This window comes from Vicugna pacos, chromosome 31 (genome assembly GCF_048564905.1).
Source record: "Vicugna pacos chromosome 31, VicPac4, whole genome shotgun sequence".
Lineage (NCBI taxonomy): Eukaryota > Metazoa > Chordata > Mammalia > Artiodactyla > Camelidae > Vicugna > Vicugna pacos.
The window spans coordinates 9,498,043-9,517,834 of record NC_133017.1 but is presented as its reverse complement, the minus strand read 5'-3'; the positions used below and the strand labels follow the sequence as shown (position 1 = coordinate 9,517,834).

Below are 19,792 nucleotides of genomic sequence, written 5' to 3'. Positions count from 1 at the left end.
ATGGGGCAGGCCAAGGAGTGTGCAGGACAAGGAGTTTGTAGGCCGAGGAGTATGCGGTCACAGGAGTGAGCAGGCCCAGGTGTGTGCAGTCCTTGGAGTGTGCAGGCCCAGGAGAGGGCATGCCCTGGAATGTGCAGGCCCAGGAGTGTGTAGGTACAGGAGGGAGCAGGCCCAGGAGTTTGCAGACGAAGGAGTGTGTAGGGACAGATGCGAGCAGGCCCTGGAGTGTGCAGCGCCAGGAGTGTGCTGGTCCATGAGAGGGTCGGCCGAAGTGGGGGCTGGCCCGGGATAGGGCATGGCCAGGGGTGTGTAGGTCAAGACTGTGCTTGCCGAGGATTATACAGTCCCAGGAGTGAGCATGTACAGGAGTGTGCAGGCCCAGGAGTGTAGAAGCCCAGGTTTGTGCAGGCCCAGGTGTGCGCAGGTCCAGGAGCATGCAGGCCCAGGTGTGTGCAGTCCCAGGAGAGTGCAGGCCCTGGAGAGGACAGGCCCTCGAATGTGCAGGCCCAGGAGTGTGCAGGCCAAGCAGTGAGCACCCCCAGGAGTGTGTAGGCCCAGGAGTGTACAGGCCCAGGAGTGTGCAGCCCCAGGCGTGTGCAGACTCCGGAGTGTGCAGACACAGGGGTGTGCAGGCCCAGGACTGTACAGGTTAGGGCTGTGCAGGCCTAGCAGTGTCCAGGCCCAGGAGTGTGCAAAATCAGGAGTATACAGGCCCAGGTGTGTTCAGGCTCAAGATTGTGCATGTCCTGGAGTGTGCAGGCCCATGAGTGTGCAATCCAGGAGTGTGCGGGCCCAGTAGTGTGCAAGCCAGGGCCAGAGAAGGCCCATACCAGGGAAGGCCCAGGAGTGTACATATCCAGGGGTGTGCAGGCCCATGAGTGTGCAGGCCCAGAGTGTGCACTCGAGGGATTGTGCGGGCCCAGGAGAGGGCAGGCCCAGCAGTGTGCAGGCCCAGGAGTGTGCAGACACAGGAGGGATCAGTCACAGGAGTGTGCAGATCCAGGAGTATACAGGCCGAGGTGTGTGCAGGACCAACCTTGTGCAGGCCCAGGAATGTGCAGACAGAGGAGTGTGCAGGCCAAGGAGGGTGCAGGCCCAGGCCAGGGCAGGCCTAAGAGGGTACAGACCCTGGAGTGTGCAGGCCCAGGAGTATGCATGCCCAGGGCTGTGAGTCCCAGCAGTGTTCAGGCCCAGGAGTGTGCAGAATCAGGAGTATACAGGCCCAGGTGTGTTCAGGCTCAAGATTGTGCCTGTCCTGGAGTGTGCAGGCCCATGAGTGTGCAATCAAGGAGTGTGCGGGTCCAGTAGTGTGCAAGCCCAGGCCAGAGAAGGCCCATGCCAGGGAAGGCCCAGGAGTGTACAGGTCCAGGAGTGTGCAGGAGCAGGAGTGTGCAGACACTGGAGTGTGCAGAGACAGGAGTGTGCAGGCCCAGGAGTGTGCCGGCACAGGTGGGAACAGGGCTAGGAGTGTGCAGGCATAGATGGGAGCAGGCCCAGGAGTGTACAAGCCCAGGTTTATGCAGGTCCAAGTGTGCGCAGGTCCAGGAGTGTGAAGGCCCAGGTGTCTGCTGTCCCAGGAGTGTGCAGGTCCTGAAGTTTGCAGGCCCAGGAGTGTACAAGCCCAGGTTCATGCAGGCCCGAGTGTTCTTAGGTCCAGGAGTATGAAGGCCCAGGTGTCTGCTGTCCCAGGAGTGTGCAGGTCCTGAAGATTGCAGGCCCAGGAGTGTGCAGACAAAGGTGTGTGCAGGCCAAGGAGGGTGTAGGTCCTGGAGTGTACAGGCCCAGGAGTGTGCAGGCCAAGGCGTGTGCAGACTCCGCAGTGTGCAGAGACAGGATTGTGCAGGCCCAAGATTGTACAGGCCTTGGGCTGTGCAGCCCAGCAGTGTTCAGGCCCAGGAGTGTGCAAAATCAGGATTATACAGGCCCAGGTGTGTTCAGGCTAAACATTGTGCATGTCTTGGAGTGTGCAGGCCTATGAGTGTGCAATCCAGGTGTGTGCGGGCCCAACAGTGTGCAAGCCTAGGCCAGAGAAGGCCCATGCAGGGAAGGCCCAGGAGTGTACAGATCCAGGAGTGTGCAGGCCCAGGAGTGTGCATGCCCAGGAGTGTGCAGGCACAGGAGGGAGCAGGCCGAGGAGTGTGCAGTGCCAGGTGTGTGCAGGCACAAGTGGGAGCAGGCCCAGTAGTGTGAAGGCCCAAGAATGTGCAGGTCCTGGAGAGGGCCGGCCGAATAGGGGGCAGGCCCAGGAGAGGGAAGGCCCAGGAGTTTGCAGGCTCTGGAATGTGCACACGAGGATTTGTGCGGACCCAGGAGAGGGCAGGCCCAGGAGTGAGCAGACAGAGGAGTGTACAGGCCCAGGAGTGTGCAGACACTGGAGTGTGCAGAGACAGGAGTGTGCATGCCCAGGAGTGTGCCGGCACAGGTGGGAACAGGGCTAGGAGTGTGCAGGCATAGATGGGAGCAGGCCCAGGAGTGTACAAGCCCAGGTTTATGCAGGTCCAAGTGTGCGCAGGTCCAGGAGTGTGAAGGCCCAGGTGTCTGCTGTCCCAGGAGTGTGCAGGTCCTGAAGTTTGCAGGCCCAGGAGTGTACAAGCCCAGGTTCATGCAGGCCCGAGTGTTCTCAGGTCCAGGAGTATGAAGGCCCAGGTGTCTGCTGTCCCAGGAGTGTGCAGGTCCTGAAGATTGCAGGCCCAGGAGTGTGCAGACAAAGGTGTGTGCAGGCCAAGGAGGGTGTAGGTCCTGGGGTGTACAGGCCCAGGAGTGTGCAGGCAAAGGCGTGTGCAGACTCCGCAGGGTGCAGAGACAGGATTGTGCAGGCCCAAGATTGTACAGGCCTTGGGCTGTGCAGCCCAGCAGTGTTCAGGCCCAGGAGTGTGCAAAATCAGGATTATACAGGCCCAGGTGTGTTCAGGCTAAACATTGTGCATGTCTTGGAGTGTGCAGGCCTATGAGTGTGCAATCAAGGTGTGTGCGGGCCCAACAGTGTGCAAGCCTAGGCCAGAGAAGGCCCATGCAGGGAAGGCCCAGGAGTGTACAGATCCAGGAGTGTGCAGGCCCAGGAGTGTGCATGCCCAGGAGTGTGCAGGCACAGGAGGGAGCAGGCCGAGGAGTGTGCAGTGCCAGGTGTGTGCAGGCACAAGTGGGAGCAGGCCCAATAGTGTGAAGGCCCAAGAATGTGCAGGTCCTGGAGAGGGCAGGCCGAATAGGGGGCAGGCCCAGGAGAGGGAAGGCCCAGGAGTTTGCAGGCTCTGGAATGTGCACACGAGGATTTGTGCGGACCCCGGAGAGGGCAAGCCCAGGAGTGAGCAGACAGAGGAGTGTACAGGCCCAGGAGTGTGCAGGACCAGGAGTGTGCAGACACTGGAGTGTGCAGAGACAGGAGTGTGCAGTCCCAGGATTGTGACGGCACAGGAGGGACAGGCGAAGAAGTGTGTCGGCATAGGTTGGGGCAGGCCCAGTAGTGTGCAGGCACAGGTGGTAGTAGGCTAATGAGTGTGAAAGCCAAGGAGTGTGCAGACACCGGAGTGTGCAGAGACAGGGGAGTTCATATCCTGGAGTCTACAGGCCGAGTAGTGTGCAGGCCCAGGTGTGTGCATGCACAAGTGGGAGCAGGCCCAGTAGTGTGAAGGCCCAAGGATGTACAGGTCCAGGAGAGGGCCGGCCGAATTTGGGGCAGGCCCAGGAGAGGGAAGTCCCAGGAGTGTGCAGGACCTGGAGTGTGCAGACACATGAGCGATCAGTCACAGTTGTGTGCAGGTCCAGGGGTATACAGGCCCAGGTGTGTGCAGGCCCAACATTTTGTAGGTCCAGGAGAGGGCAGGCCCAGGAGTGTGCAGACAGTGGAGTGTGCAGGAAAAGGAATACGCAGGCCCAGGCCAGGGCAGGCCCAGGAGTGTACAGGCCCATGTGTGTGCAGGCCCTGGAGTTTGCAGGCCAAGGAGTGTGCAGGCCCAGGAGTGTGCAGACAGAGGAGTGCACAGGACAAGGAAGGTGCAGGCCAAGGAATGTGCAGACCCTGGAGAGGACAATCCCTGGAATGTGCAGGCCCAGGAGTGTGCAGACCAAGCAGTGTGCACCCCCAGGAGTGTGCAGGGCAAGGAGTGTGCAGGCCCAGGAGTGTGCAGGCACAAGTGGGAGCAGCCCCAGTAGTGTGCAGACCCAGGAGTGTGCAGGCCTTGGAGTGTGCAGGCCCAGGAGGGTGCAAGCCCAGTCCAGGGCAGGTCCAGGAGTGTACAGGCCCAGGAGTGTGCAGACACCGGAGTGTGCAGAGACAGGAGTGTGCGGCCCACGGCTGTGCATACCCAGCAGTGTGCAGGCCCAGGAGTGTTCAGTCCCTGTAGTGTCTGGAACCAGGGGACGTCAGGCCCCAGAGTGTGCAGGCCCAAGAAAGGGCAGGCCCAAGGGTGTTCAGGCGCAGGAATGGGGAGTCCCATGACCATACCCACCAAGCAGAGGGCAGGCCCAGGCGTGTACATGCCTAGGAGTGTGCCGGCACAGGAGGGAGTACGCTCAGGAGTGTGCAGGCCAAGGAGTGTGCAGACCGGAGTGTGCAGAGACAGGAGAGTGCAGGCCCAGTATTGTACAGGCCTAGGGCTGTGTATTTCAATCCGTGTGTAGCCCCAGGAGTGTGCCGGCACAGATGGGAACAAGCCTAGCTGTGCACAGGCATAAGTGGTAACAGGCCCAGGAGTGTACAAGCCCAGGTTCATGCAGGCCGAGGTGTGCGCAGGTCCAGGAGTGTGTAGGCCCAGGTGTGTGCTGTCCCAGGAGTGTGCGGGCCTAGGAGAACACAGGCTCTGGAGTGTGCAGGCCCAGGAGTGTGGAGGTCCATGAGAGGGCCGGGCGAATTGGAGGCAGGCCCAGGAGAGGGAAGGCCCATGAGTGTGCAGGCCCTGAGTGTGCACTCGAGGGATTGTGCGGGCCCAGGAGAGGGCAGGCCCTGGGTGGTGCAGGCCCAGGAGTGTGTAGGTACAGGAGGGAGGAGGCCCAGGAGTTTGCAGGCAAGGAGTGTGTAAGGATAGATGCGTACAGGCCCTGGAGTGTGCAGGTAAACTAGACATGGCTGATACATGGACAGTGAGTGCAAAGTTAGAAAGCCTCTGGGTTTTCCCTCTTTAGGGAGGGAGAGGGAGGCTCAGCATAGGTCCTTGAGCTTCCGCGAGAAAAGTGGCTCTCAGTCCAGGTCGGCTGCGGGCGCCTCTGGGGTTGTCACACCTGAGGGGCCCTCTGTGGACGGGTCCTGTGTTCTTGGCACTGACGTGGATTTTCCTCCTCCTCTTCCCCAAGGGGCGGTAGAGGCTCGGGGGGCAGCTTCCAGCCGATCACGGCCAGCCTGCTGCCCTCATGCACGCTGGCCCTGCACGCCCGGCAGCTGGAAGTCAGGCTGCAGCTGGACTACGTCTCCGCCTCGCAGGTAAGAGGAGCCCCGCTGCTTCCCTGGGGGCCGGCAAGGGGGTCCCTCGGGAGGGGTTTCGGTTGGGGGCTCCTGGCTAGACGCCGCAGCCGTGTGAGTGGCACCGTTGGGGTGAAGGAGGCTGGTGCCAGGGACAGGGCAGGCCCAAGAGTGTGCAGGCCCAGGAGTGTGCATGCCCAGGAGTGTGCAGGCATAGGAGGGAGCAGGCCCAGTAGTGTGCAGGCCAAGTAGAGTGCAGGCCCTGAAGTTTGCAGGCCCAGCTGTGTGCAGACAGAGGAGTGTGCAGGCCAAGGAGGGTGCAGGCCCAGGGGTGTACAGGCCCAGGAGTGTGCAGGCCCAGGCGTGTGCAGACTCCGGAGTGTGCAGAGACAGGAGTGTGCAGGCCCAGAATTGTACAGGCCTAGGGCTGTGCAGGCCCAGCAGTGTTCAGGCCCAGGAGTGTGCAAAATCAGGAGTACACAGGCCCAGGTGTGTTCAGGCTCAAGATTGTGCATGTCCTGGAGTGTGCAGGCCCATGAGTGTGCAATCCAGGAGTGTGCAGGCCCAGTAGTGTGCAAGCCAGGGCCAGAGAAGGCCCATGCCAGGGAAGGCCCAGGAGTGTACAGATCCAGGATTGTGTAGGCCCAGGAGTGTGCATGCCCAGGAGTGTCCAGATGAGGGGTTTGAGGCCGTGGTGGGATGTACTTCACGGGCATAAATAGCGTAAAGAGCATAAAACTACATGATAGTGATGGTCGGACAGCATGGGAATGCACTTAATGTTCCTGAAATGCACAATTTAAAAGGGAAAAAAATCTGTATTTTATTAAAGGAAGTGGAAAATGGAAAAATACAGGATGCCATAAATGATGTAAAACAAATAAACTAAACTAAAGAAAAACAAAACAAAAGCAAATTCAGGGGTAGGGAAGTCAACTTCGGGTAGGGGAGGGGATTTATGGTGGGATTTTGGAGAAGGTGTAGGAGGGTGCAGAGGGGGCAGAGCCCTAGGGGGTGATGATGCCTGAAATGGTTCTCCACTGCCCAGCGGCCCAGGTGCAGGTGAGGAACTGCAGGCTTCTCAGGAGCAGCAAGATCAGCAGGAGCGGCAGGCTCTTCAGGAGTGGCAAGATCAGCAGGAGCGGCAGGCTCTTCAGGAGCGGCGGGCTCTTCAGGAATGGCAGGCTCTTCAGGAGCTGCGGGCTCTTCAGGAGCGACTAGATGAGCAGGAATGGCAGGCTCTTCAGGAGCTGCAGGCTCTTCAGGAATGGCAGGCTCTTCAGGAGCTGCAGGCTCCTCAGGAGCGGCTAGATCAGCAGGAATGGCGGGCTCTTCAGGAGCGGCTAGATCAGCAGGAATGGCGGGCTCTTCAGGAGCAGCTAGATCAGCAGGAGCGTCAGGCTCTTCAGGATCGGTGGGCTCTTCAGGAGCGGCAGGCTCTTCAGGAGTGGCAAGATCAGCAGGAGCTGCAGGCTCTTCAGGATCGGCTAGATCAGCAGGAACGGCAGGTTCTTCAGGAGCGGCTAGATCAGCAGGAATGGCGGGCTCTTCAGGAGTGTCTAGATCAGCAGGAACGGCAGGCGCTTCAGGAGCGGCGGGCTCTTCAGGAATGGCAGGCTCTTCAGGAGAGGCAGGCTCTTCAGGAGCGGCTAGATCAGCAGGAGCGGCAGGCTCTTCAGGAGCAGCGGGCTCTTCAGGAGCGGCTAGATCAGCAGGAACGGCGGGCTCTTCAGGAGCAGCTAGATCAGCAGGAATGGCAGGCTCTTCATATGCAGTTGGAGCAGCAGGATCTTCATGTTCAGCAGGAGCAGCTGGAGGGAGTTCGCGTTCTCCTGCTGGACCCTGGTGGTCCTGTTTTTGTTCTCTGGCGTCTTCCCCTGCCCCTGCCTGCTCTGGACCTGTAACTGTTGGATGTGGAGAGAGCTTTAAGTCTAGTGGTTGTGCTCAGGCACAACCTGGAAAAAGGTACCCACATGGCTCCCTTTCCACGTGCCTTTTCAAGGACAGAAATCTTCCCAGAGCTTTGCAGACAGCTCCCACCGAGCAAGTGCCCACAGGCACTTGTTCTGTGACTGAATTCTTCCAGACAGGTGGTCTGAGGCCCGTCTTTGTTCTGGTCCCAACAGCAGACTTTGGGAATGCCTCCCTGTGTGGCCCAGCCCTCCGCCCTCCCTCACCTACACACCCGCACCGGCCCTGCCCTTCTCACCTTTGGGCTGTGCTTCGGGGGGCTCCTGGCCCTCTACCTGAATCCCCGGGTGGTGGGCCCGGTGCTCCAGGTCAGAGCCGGGGGTGCTGAGCTGCCCCTCAGCCCTGGGCAAGATCCTGGGGAGAGACCTGGGCGACGTCTGGGCAGGAGGCCGTGGTGGTGGGGAGCCCTTCATACCCAGACTCTTCCGGAGCCTGTGCTGGCCTTCCACAGTGTGGCACACCAGCCCCTCACTTGGGGAGCTGGCATGAGTGTCCTGGTTCCCCGGATCCTGCGGTGTCTGGCTCTGCAATGACAGTGACCGGCAGCCGGCCCGGCCCGCAGGTCTCAGAGCCCTGCCTGGCCAGGACCACTCCTGCTTCTGCCCCACTCGACCGTCTGCTGCCTGATCAGACTGGGACCTTGGTCATCTCAGTCACCCGGGAGGCAAGAGACACACCCTAGGGCATGGGCGCCACCTCGGGCAGCAGGGCCCTGCCCCGGTTCTCCACATCCCAGCCAGCCCGCTTGGACCCAGGTTGGTGACGTGATCGGCCCCCCAGGCCTCTGACCCTTCCTCAGCCTGCTCTTGCTTGAGGCAGGACCCCCCCAACATGACTGCCCCACCGCCACCAGTCAGGAAGGGGCTGTGGGGCCACCCGGGTGGGGTCTGAGTGGTGGCCTGGCCTGGGCGGGCCTGCCCTGGGCCTCCCTGTGTTACCTTTCGGTCCCTCTGGCCAAAAGGCCAGAGGCGCCTGGGGTGAGACCCGACCCACTGTCGGCACTGTTGGCAAAGGCCGTTGCTGCGGGCTTTCCGGGGGCCGCGACCTCGGGATCTTGGGATGCAACAAAACATGTCTGAGCTGAGCTGAGTTCACCAGCCAAGTAGGTTGAGAAGTGTCCTTCTCTACACAGCGGGTGCCTGGTGACCTGGGTCCCAAGTTCTGTTGGGCTCTGTTGCCAGGGAAGTGAGGTCACTTCCTGGGGTCCCCTTCCCCAAGCTTCCTCCTTACACAAAGCTCCCCAAGGGCCTCTCTGGGCTGCTGATGGCTCACTTCCCACCCCATGCCATGTCCACCCAGTGACACCAACACGGCCCCTCCTATAGCCCTGGGGAGGCCTGGATGCAGCCAGGGTCACAGCTCTGATGACACAGCTGGCTTCAGACCCAGCTCCCCCGCCAGCAGTGCTGTCACCCTGGACAAGCCACCTGCTTCTCAGGGTCTCCCCAATCCCCCATCGGCGCAGTGGGGATCATTCTGGACCCGGCTTCCTAGGAGAGCCATCATGTCTCTAGAACCACAAACACCTACTGCACCTGTCACCTCTGCGGGCTGGCATCACAGGGAGCTCATGCACAGACTCAGCAAAGGAAGGGCCCCACAGAGGGCTGGTGTGCAGGCCAAGGAGTGTGCAGGCCCAGGACTGTGCAGACGAGGCATTGTGTGGGCCCAGGAGAGGGCAGGCCTAGGAGTGTGCAGGGACAGAAGTGTGCAGGCCCAGGAGTGTGCAGGGCCAGTAGTGTTCAGGCCCCGGAGAGTGCAGGAAAGGTGAGGGCCATCACAGGAGAGGGCAGGGCCAAATGGGGCAGGCCAAGGAGTGTGCAGGACAAGGAGTTTGTAGGCCGAGGAGTATGCGGTCACAGGAGTGAGCAGGCCCAGGTGTGTGCAGTCCTTGGAGTGTGCAGGCCCAGGAGAGGGCATGCCCTGGAATGTGCAGGCCCAGGAGTGTGTAGGTACAGGAGGGAGCAGGCCCAGGAGTTTGCAGACGAAGGAGTGTGTAGGGACAGATGCGAGCAGGCCCTGGAGTGTGCAGCGCCAGGAGTGTGCTGGTCCATGAGAGGGTCGGCCGAAGTGGGGGCTGGCCCGGGATAGGGCATGGCCAGGGGTGTGTAGGTCAAGACTGTGCTTGCCCAGGATTATACAGTCCCAGGAGTGAGCATGTACAGGAGTGTGCAGGCCCAGGAGTGTAGAAGCCCAGGTTTGTGCAGGCCCAGGTGTGCGCAGGTCCAGGAGCATGCAGGCCCAGGTGTGTGCAGTCCCAGGAGAGTGCAGGCCCTGGAGAGGACAGGCCCTCGAATGTGCAGGCCCAGGAGTGTGCAGGCCAAGCAGTGAGCACCCCCAGGAGTGTGTAGGCCCAGGAGTGTACAGGCCCAGGAGTGTGCAGCCCCAGGCGTGTGCAGACTCCGGAGTGTGCAGACACAGGGGTGTGCAGGCCCAGGACTGTACAGGTTAGGGCTGTGCAGGCCTAGCAGTGTCCAGGCCCAGGAGTGTGCAAAATCAGGAGTATACAGGCCCAGGTGTGTTCAGGCTCAAGATTGTGCATGTCCTGGAGTGTGCAGGCCCATGAGTGTGCAATCCAGGAGTGTGCGGGCCCAGTAGTGTGCAAGCCAGGGCCAGAGAAGGCCCATACCAGGGAAGGCCCAGGAGTGTACATATCCAGGGGTGTGCAGGCCCATGAGTGTGCAGGCCCAGAGTGTGCACTCGAGGGATTGTGCAGGCCCAGGAGAGGGCAGGCCCAGCAGTGTGCAGGCCCAGGAGTGTGCAGACACAGGAGGGATCAGTCACAGGAGTGTGCAGATCCAGGAGTATACAGGCCCAGGTGTGTGCAGGCCCAACCTTGTGCAGGCCCAGGAATGTGCAGACAGAGGAGTGTGCAGGCCAAGGAGGGTGCAGGCCCAGGCCAGGGCAGGCCTAAGAGGGTACAGACCCTGGAGTGTGCAGGCCCAGGAGTATGCATGCCCAGGGCTGTGAGTCCCAGCAGTGTTCAGGCCCAGGAGTGTGCAGAATCAGGAGTATACAGGCCCAGGTGTGTTCAGGCTCAAGATTGTGCCTGTCCTGGAGTGTGCAGGCCCATGAGTGTGCAATCAAGGAGTGTGCGGGTCCAGTAGTGTGCAAGCCCAGGCCAGAGAAGGCCCATGCCAGGGAAGGCCCAGGAGTGTACAGATCCAGGATTGTGCTGGCCCAGGAGTGTGCATGCGCAGGACTGTGCACGCACAAGAGGGAGCAGGCCGAGGAGGGTGCAGTCCCAGGTGTGTGCAGGCACAAGTGGGAGCAGGCCCAGTAGTGTGAAGGCCCAAGAATGTGCAGGTCCTGGAGAGGGCCGGCCGAATAGGGGGCAGGCCCAGGAGAGGGAAGGCCCAGGAGTTTGCAGGCTCTGGAATGTGCACACGAGGATTTGTGCGGACCCAGGAGAGGGCAGGCCCAGGAGTGAGCAGACAGAGGAGTGTACAGGCCCAGGAGTGTGCAGGACCAGGAGTGTGCAGACACTGGAGTGTGCAGAGACAGGAGTGTGCAGGCCCAGGAGTGTGCCGGCACAGGTGGGAACAGGGCTAGGAGTGTGCAGGCATAGATGGGAGCAGGCCCAGGAGTGTACAAGCCCAGGTTTATGCAGGTCCAAGTGTGCGCAGGTCCAGGAGTATGAAGGCCCAGGTGTCTGCTGTCCCAGGAGTGTGCAGGTCCTGAAGTTTGCAGGCCCAGGAGTGTACAAGCCCAGGTTCACGCAGGCCCGAGTGTTCGCAGGTCCAGGAGTATGAAGGCCCAGGTGTCTGCTGTCCCAGGACTGTGCAGGTCCTGAAGATTGCAGGCCCAGGAGTGTGCAGACAAAGGTGTGTGCAGGCCAAGGAGGGTGTAGGTCCTGGAGTGTACAGGCCCAGGAGTGTGCAGGCCAAGGCGTGTGCAGACTCCGCAGTGTGCAGAGACAGGATTGTGCAGGCCCAAGATTGTACAGGCCTTGGGCTGTGCAGCCCAGCAGTGTTCAGGCCCAGGAGTGTGCAAAATCAGGATTATACAGGCCCAGGTGTGTTCAGGCTAAACATTGTGCATGTCTTGGAGTGTGCAGGCCTATGAGTGTGCAATCCAGGTGTGTGCGGGCCCAACAGTGTGCAAGCCTAGGCCAGAGAAGGCCCATGCACGGAAGGCCCAGGAGTGTACAGATCCAGGAGTGTGCAGGCCCAGGAGTGTGCATGCCCAGGAGTGTGCAGGCACAGGAGGGAGCAGGCCGAGGAGTGTGCAGTGCCAGGTGTGTGCAGGCACAAGTGAGAGCAGGCCCAGTAGTGTACAAGCCCAGGTTTATGCAGGTCCAAGTGTGCGCAGGTCCAGGAGTGTGAAGGCCTAGGTGTCTGCTGTCCCAGGAGTGTGCAGGTCCTGAAGTTTACAGGCCCAGGAGTGTACAAGCCCAGGTTCATGCAGGCCCGAGTGTTCGCAGGTCCAGGAGTATGAAGGCCCAGGTGTCTGCTGTCCCAGGAGTGTGCAGGTCCTGAAGATTGCAGGCCCAGGAGTGTGCAGACAAAGGTGTGTGCAGGCCAAGGAGGGTGTAGGTCCTGGAGTGTACAGGCCCAGGAGTGTGCAGGCCAAGGCGTGTGCAGACTCCGCAGTGTGCAGAGACAGGATTGTGCAGGCCCAAGATTGTACAGGCCTTGGGCTGTGCAGCCCAGCAGTGTTCAGGCCCAGGAGTGTGCAAAATCAGGATTATACAGACCCAGGTGTGTTCAGGCTAAACATTGTGCCTGTCCTGGAGTGTGCAGGCCCATGAGTGTGCAATCCAGGTGTGTGCGGGCCCAACAGTGTGCAAGCCTAGGCCAGAGAAGGCCCATGCAGGGAAGGCCCAGGAGTGTACAGATCCAGGAGTGTGCTGGCCCAGGAGTGTGCATACGCAGGACTGTGCAGGCACAGGAGGGAGCAGGCCGAGGAGTGTGCAGTGCCAGGTGTGTGCAGGCACAAGTGGGAGCAGGCCCAGTAGTGTGAAGGCCCAAGAATGTGCAGGTCCTGGAGAGGGCCGGCCGAATAGGGGGCAGGCCCAGGAGAGGGAAGGCCCAGGAGTTTGCAGGCTCTGGAATGTGCACACGAGGATTTGTGCGGACCCAGGAGAGGGCAGGCCCAGGAGTGAGCAGACAGAGGAGTGTACAGGCCCAGGAGTGTGCAGGACCAGGAGTGTGCAGACACTGGAGTGTGCAGAGACAGGAGTGTGCAGGCCCAGGAGTGTGCCGGCACAGGTGGGAACAGGGCTAGGAGTGTGCAGGCATAGATGGGAGCAGGCCCAGGAGTGTACAAGCCCAGGTTTATGCAGGTCCAAGTGTGCGCAGGTCCAGGAGTATGAAGGCCCAGGTGTCTGCTGTCCCAGGAGTGTGCAGGTCCTGAAGTTTGCAGGCCCAGGAGTGTACAAGCCCAGGTTCACGCAGGCCCGAGTGTTCACAGGTCCAGGAGTATGAAGGCCCAGGTGTCTGCTGTCCCAGGAGTGTGCAGGTCCTGAAGATTGCAGGCCCAGGAGTGTGTAGACAAAGGTGTGTGCAGGCCAAGGAGGGTGTAGGTCCTGGAGTGTACAGGCCCAGGAGTGTGCAGGCCAAGGCGTGTGCAGACTCCGCAGTGTGCAGAGACAGGATTGTGCAGGCCCAAGATTGTACAGGCCTTGGGCTGTGCAGCCCAGCAGTGTTCAGGCCCAGGAGTGTGCAAAATCAGGATTATACAGGCCCAGGTGTGTTCAGGCTAAACATTGTGCATGTCTTGGAGTGTGCAGGCCTATGAGTGTGCAATCCAGGTGTGTGCGGGCCCAACAGTGTGCAAGCCTAGGCCAGAGAAGGCCCATGCAGGGAAGGCCCAGGAGTGTACAGATCCAGGAGTGTGCAGGCCCAGGAGTGTGCATGCCCAGGAGTGTGCAGGCACAGGAGGGAGCAGGCCGAGGAGTGTGCAGTGCCAGGTGTGTGCAGGCACATGTGGGAGCAGGCCCAGTAGTGTACAAGCCCAGGTTTATGCAGGTCCAAGTGTGCGCAGGTCCAGGAGTGTGAAGGCCTAGGTGTCTGCTGTCCCAGGAGTGTGCAGGTCCTGAAGTTTACAGGCCCAGGAGTGTACAAGCCCAGGTTCATGCAGGCCCGAGTGTTCGCAGGTCCAGGAGTATGAAGGCCCAGGTGTCTGCTGTCCCAGAAATGTGCAGGTCCTGAAGATTGCAGGCCCAGGAGTGTGCAGACAAAGGTGTGTGCAGGCCAAGGAGGGTGTAGGTCCTGGAGTGTACAGGCCCAGGAGTGTGCAGGCCAAGGCGTGTGCAGACTCCGCAGTGTGCAGAGACAGGATTGTGCAGGCCCAAGATTGTACAGGCCTTGGGCTGTGCAGCCCAGCAGTGTTCAGGCCCAGGAGTGTGCAAAATCAGGATTATACAGGCCCAGGTGTGTTCAGGCTAAACATTGTGCATGTCTTGGAGTGTGCAGGCCTATGAGTGTGCAATCCAGGTGTGTGCGGGCCCAACAGTGTGCAAGCCTAGGCCAGAGAAGGCCCATGCAGGGAAGGCCCAGGAGTGTACAGATCCAGGAGTGTGCAGGCCCAGGAGTGTGCATGCCCAGGAGTGTGCAGGCACAGGAGGGAGCAGGCCGAGGAGTGTGCAGTGCCAGGTGTGTGCAGGCACAAGTGGGAGCAGGCCCAGTAGTGTGAAGGCCCAAGAATGTGCAGGTCCTGGAGAGGGCCGGCCGAATAGGGGGCAGGCCCAGGAGAGGGAAGGCCCAGGAGTTTGCAGGCTCTGGAATGTGCACACGAGGATTTGTGCGGACCCAGGAGAGGGCAGGCCCAGGAGTGAGCAGACAGAGGAGTGTACAGGCCCAGGAGTGTGCAGGACCAGGAGTGTGCAGACACTGGAGTGTGCAGAGACAGGAGTGTGCAGGCCCAGGAGTGTGCCGGCACAGGTGGGAACAGGGCTAGGAGTGTGCAGGCATAGATGGGAGCAGGCCCAGGAGTGTACAAGCCCAGGTTTATGCAGGTCCAAGTGTGCGCAGGTCCAGGAGTATGAAGGCCCAGGTGTCTGCTGTCCCAGGAGTGTGCAGGTCCTGAAGTTTGCAGGCCCAGGAGTGTACAAGCCCAGGTTCACGCAGGCCCGAGTGTTCACAGGTCCAGGAGTATGAAGGCCCAGGTGTCTGCTGTCCCAGGAGTGTGCAGGTCCTGAAGATTGCAGGCCCAGGAGTGTGCAGACAAAGGTGTGTGCAGGCCAAGGAGGGTGTAGGTCCTGGAGTGTACAGGCCCAGGAGTGTGCAGGCCAAGGCGTGTGCAGACTCCGCAGTGTGCAGAGACAGGATTGTGCAGGCCCAAGATTGTACAGGCCTTGGGCTGTGCAGCCCAGCAGTGTTCAGGCCCAGGAGTGTGCAAAATCAGGATTATACAGGCCCAGGTGTGTTCAGGCTAAACATTGTGCATGTCTTGGAGTGTGCAGGCCTATGAGTGTGCAATCCAGGTGTGTGCGGGCCCAACAGTGTGCAAGCCTAGGCCAGAGAAGGCCCATGCAGGGAAGGCCCAGGAGTGTACAGATCCAGGAGTGTGCAGGCCCAGGAGTGTGCATGCCCAGGAGTGTGCAGGCACAGGAGGGAGCAGGCCGAGGAGTGTGCAGTGCCAGGTGTGTGCAGGCACATGTGGGAGCAGGCCCAGTAGTGTACAAGCCCAGGTTTATGCAGGTCCAAGTGTGCGCAGGTCCAGGAGTGTGAAGGCCTAGGTGTCTGCTGTCCCAGGAGTGTGCAGGTCCTGAAGTTTACAGGCCCAGGAGTGTACAAGCCCAGGTTCATGCAGGCCCGAGTGTTCGCAGGTCCAGGAGTATGAAGGCCCAGGTGTCTGCTGTCCCAGAAATGTGCAGGTCCTGAAGATTGCAGGCCCAGGAGTGTGCAGACAAAGGTGTGTGCAGGCCAAGGAGGGTGTAGGTCCTGGAGTGTACAGGCCCAGGAGTGTGCAGGCCAAGGCGTGTGCAGACTCCGCAGTGTGCAGAGACAGGATTGTGCAGGCCCAAGATTGTACAGGCCTTGGGCTGTGCAGCCCAGCAGTGTTCAGGCCCAGGAGTGTGCAAAATCAGGATTATACAGGCCCAGGTGTGTTCAGGCTAAACATTGTGCATGTCTTGGAGTGTGCAGGCCTATGAGTGTGCAATCCAGGTGTGTGCGGACCCAACAGTGTGCAAGCCTAGGCCAGAGAAGGCCCATGCAGGGAAGGCCCAGGAGTGTACAGATCCAGGAGTGTGCAGGCCCAGGAGTGTGCATGCCCAGGAGTGTGCAGGCACAGGAGGGAGCAGGCCGAGGAGTGTGCAGTGCCAGGTGTGTGCAGGCACAAGTGGGAGCAGGCCCAGTAGTGTGAAGGCCCAAGAATGTGCAGGTCCTGGAGAGGGCCGGCCGAATAGGGGGCAGGCCCAGGAGAGGGAAGGCCCAGGAGTTTGCAGGCTCTGGAATGTGCACACGAGGATTTGTGCGGACCCAGGAGAGGGCAGGCCCAGGAGTGAGCAGACAGAGGAGTGTACAGGCCCAGGAGTGTGCAGGACCAGGAGTGTGCAGACACTGGAGTGTGCAGAGACAGGAGTGTGCAGGCCCAGGAGTGTGCCGGCACAGGTGGGAACAGGGCTAGGAGTGTGCAGGCATAGATGGGAGCAGGCCCAGGAGTGTACAAGCCCAGGTTTATGCAGGTCCAAGTGTGCGCAGGTCCAGGAGTATGAAGGCCCAGGTGTCTGCTGTCCCAGGAGTGTGCAGGTCCTGAAGTTTGCAGGCCCAGGAGTGTACAAGCCCAGGTTCATGCAGGCCCGAGTGTTCGCAGGTCCAGGAGTATGAAGGCCTAGGTGTCTGCTGTCCCAGGAGTGTGCAGGTCCTGAAGTTTGCAGGCCCAGGAGTGTACAAGCCCAGGTTCATGCAGGCCCGAGTGTTCGCAGGTCCAGGAGTATGAAGGCCCAGGTGTCTGCTGTCCCAGGAGTGTGCAGGTCCTGAAGATTGCAGGCCCAGGAGTGTGCAGACAAAGGTGTGTGCAGGCCAAGGAGGGTGTAGGTCCTGGAGTGTACAGGCCCAGGAGTGTGCAGGCCAAGGTGTGTGCAGACTCCGCAGTGTGCAGAGACAGGATTGTGCAGGCCCAAGATTGTACAGGCCTTGGGCTGTGCAGCCCAGCAGTGTTCAGGCCCAGGAGTGTGCAAAATCAGGATTATACAGGCCCAGGTGTGTTCAGGCTAAACATTGTGCATGTCTTGGAGTGTGCAGGCCTATGAGTGTTCAATCCAGGTGTGTGGGGGCCCAACAGTGTGCAAGCCTAGGCCAGAGAAGGCCCATGCCGGGAAGGCCCAAGAGTGTACAGATCCAGGAGTGTGCAGGCCCAGGAGTGTGCATGCCCAGGAGTGTGCAGGCACAGGAGGGAGCAGGCCGAGGAGTGTGCAGTGCCAGGTGTGTGCAGGCACAAGTGGGAGCAGGCCCAGTAGTGTGAAGGCCCAAGAATGTGCAGGTCCTGGAGAGGGCCGGCCGAATAGGGGGCAGGCCCATGAGAGGGAAGGCCCAGGAGTTTGCAGGCTCTGGAATGTGCACACGAGGATTTGTGCGGACCCAGGAGAGGGCAGGCCCAGGAGTGAGCAGACAGAGGAGTGTACAGGCCCAGGAGTGTGCAGGACCAGGAGTGTGCAGACACTGGAGTGTGCAGAGACAGGAGTGTGCAGGCCCAGGAGTGTGCCGGCACAGGTGGGAACAGGGCTAGGAGTGTGCAGGCATAGATGGGAGCAGGCCCAGGAGTGTACAAGCCCAGGTTTATGCAGGTCCAAGTGTGCGCAGGTCCAGGAGTGTGAAGGCCCAGGTGTCTGCTGTCCCAGGAGTGTGCAGGTCCTGAAGTTTGCAGGCCCAGGAGTGTGCTGACACAGTAGGGATCAGTCACAGGAGTGTGCAGGTCCAGGAGTGTGCCAGCCCAGGTGTGTGCAGGCCCAACATTGTGCAGTTCCAGGAGTGTGCAGGCCCAGGTATGTGCAGGCCCAGGCCATGGCAGGCCCAGGAGGGTACAGACCCTGGAGTGTGCAGACCCAGGAGTATGCATGCCCAGGGCTGTGAGGCCCAGCATTTTTCAGGCCCTGGAGTGTACAGAATCAGGTGTATACAGGCCAAGGTGTGTTAATGCCCAAGATTGTGCAGGTCCTGTTGTGTGCAGACCCATGAGTGTGCAGTTCGAGCAGTGTGCAGGCCCAGTAGTGTTCAGGCCCAGGAGTGTGCAAAATCAGGAGTATACAGGTCCAGGTGTGTTCAGGCTCAAGATTGTGCATGTCCTGGAGTGTGCAGGCCCATGAGTGTGCAATCCAGGAGTGTGCAGGCCCAGTAGTGTGCAAGCCAGGGCCAGAGAAGGCCCATGCCAGGGAAGGCCCAGGAGTGTACAGATCCAGGAGTGTGCAGGCCCAGGAGTGTGCATGCCCAGGAGTGTCCAGAGGAGGGGTTTGAGGCCGTGGTGGGATGTACTTCACAGGCATAAATAGCGTAAAGAGCATAAAACTACATGATAGTGATGGTCGGACAGCATGGGAATGCACTTAATGTTCCTGAAATGCACAATTTAAAAGGGAAAAAAATCTGTATTTTATTAAAGGAGGTGGAAAATTGAAAAATATAGGATGCCATAAATGATGTAAAACAAATAACCTAAACTAAAGAAAAACAAAACAAAAGCAAATTCAGGGGTAGGGAAGTCAACTTCGGGTAGGGGAGGGGATTTATGGTGGGATTTTGGAGAAGGTGTAGGAGGGTGCAGAGGGGCACAGCCCTAGTGGGTGATGATGCCTAAAATGGTTCTCCACTGCCCAGCGGCCCAGGTGCAGGTGCAGGAACTGCAGGCTTCTCAGGAGCAGCAAGATCAGCAGGAGCAGCAGGCTCTTCAGGAGTGGCAAGATCAGCAGGAGCTGCAGGCTCTTCAGGAGTGGCAAGATCAGCAGGAGCGGCAGGCTCTTCAGGAGCTGCAGGCTCTTCAGGATCGGCTAGATCAGCAGGAACGGCAGGTTCTTCAGGAGCGGCTAGATCAGCAGGAATGGCGGGCTCTTCAGGAGTGTCTAGATCAGCAGGAACGGCAGGCGCTTCAGGAGCGGCGGGCTCTTCAGGAATGGCAGGCTCTTCAGGAGCCGTGGGCTCTTCAGGAGCGGCTAGATCAGCAGGAGCGGCAGGCTCTTCAGGAGCAGCGGGCTCTTCAGGAGCGGCTAGATCAGCAGGAACGGCGGGCTCTTCAGGAGCAGCTAGATCAGCAGGAATGGCAGGCTCTTCATATGCAGTTGGAGCAGCAGGATCTTCATGTTCAGCAGGAGCAGCTGGAGGGAGTTCGCGTTCTCCTGCTGGACCCTGGTGGTCCTGTTTTTGTTCTCTGGCGTCTTCCCCTGCCCCTGCCTGCTCTGGACCTGTAACTGTTGGATGTGGAGAGAGCTTTAAGTCTAGTGGTTGTGCTCAGGCACAACCTGGAAAAAGGTACCCACATGGCTCCCTTTCCACGTGCCTTTTCAAGGACAGAAATCTTCCCAGAGCTTTGCAGACAGCTCCCACCGAGCAAGTGCCCACAGGCACTTGTTCTGTGACTGAATTCTTCCAGACAGGTGGTCTGAGGCCCGTCTTTGTTCTGGTCCCAACAGCAGACTTTGGGAATGCCTCCCTGTGTGGCCCAGCCCTCCGCCCTCCCTCACCTACACACCCGCACCGGCCCTGCCCTTCTCACCTTTGGGCTGTGCTTCGGGGGGCTCCTGGCCCTCTACCTGAATCCCCGGGTGGTGGGCCCGGTGCTCCAGGTCAGAGCCGGGGGTGCTGAGCTGCCCCTCAGCCCTGGGCAAGATCCTGGGGAGAGACCTGGGCGACGTCTGGGCAGGAGGCCGTGGTGGTGGGGAGCCCTTCATACCCAGACTCTTCCGGAGCCTGTGCTGGCCTTCCACAGTGTGGCACACCAGCCCCTCACTTGGGGAGCTGGCATGAGTGTCCTGGTTCACCGGATCCTGCGGTGTCTGGCTCTGCAATGACAGTGACCGGCAGCCGGCCCGGCCCGCAGGTCTCAGAGCCCTGCCTGGCCAGGACCACTCCTGCTTCTGCCCCACTCGACCGTCTGCTGCCTGATCAGACTGGGACCTTGGTCATCTCAGTCACCCGGGAGGCAAGAGACACACCCTAGGGCATGGGCGCCACCTCGGGCAGCAGGGCCCTGCCCCGGTTCTCCACATCCCAGCCAGCCCGCTTGGACCCAGGTTGGTGACGTGATCGGCCCCCCAGGCCTCTGACCCTTCCTCAGCCTGCTCTTGCTTGAGGCAGGACCCCCCCAACATGACTGCCCCACCGCCACCAGTCAGGAAGGGGCTGTGGGGCCACCCGGGTGGGGTCTGAGTGGTGGCCTGGCCTGGGCGGGCCTGCCCTGGGCCTCCCTGTGTTACCTTTCGGTCCCTCTGGCCAAAAGGCCAGAGGCGCCTGGGGTGAGACCCGACCCACTGTCGGCACTGTTGGCAAAGGC

The 19,792-nt window shown here is 60.3% G+C and overlaps 1 protein-coding gene across 1 annotated transcript; it reads left to right on the top strand.

Annotated features, from left to right (window-relative positions):
* The first annotated feature begins 7,774 nt into the window (after positions 1-7,774).
* Positions 7,775-18,983, top strand: LOC140690649 (uncharacterized). Its single transcript, XM_072952535.1, has 2 exons — positions 7,775-8,118; positions 18,124-18,983. The coding sequence occupies exons 1-2, from the start codon at positions 8,049-8,051 to the stop codon at positions 18,708-18,710; spliced, it is 657 nt and encodes a 218-aa protein (XP_072808636.1). The 5' UTR covers positions 7,775-8,048; the 3' UTR covers positions 18,711-18,983.
* Positions 18,984-19,792: the final 809 nt, after the last annotated feature.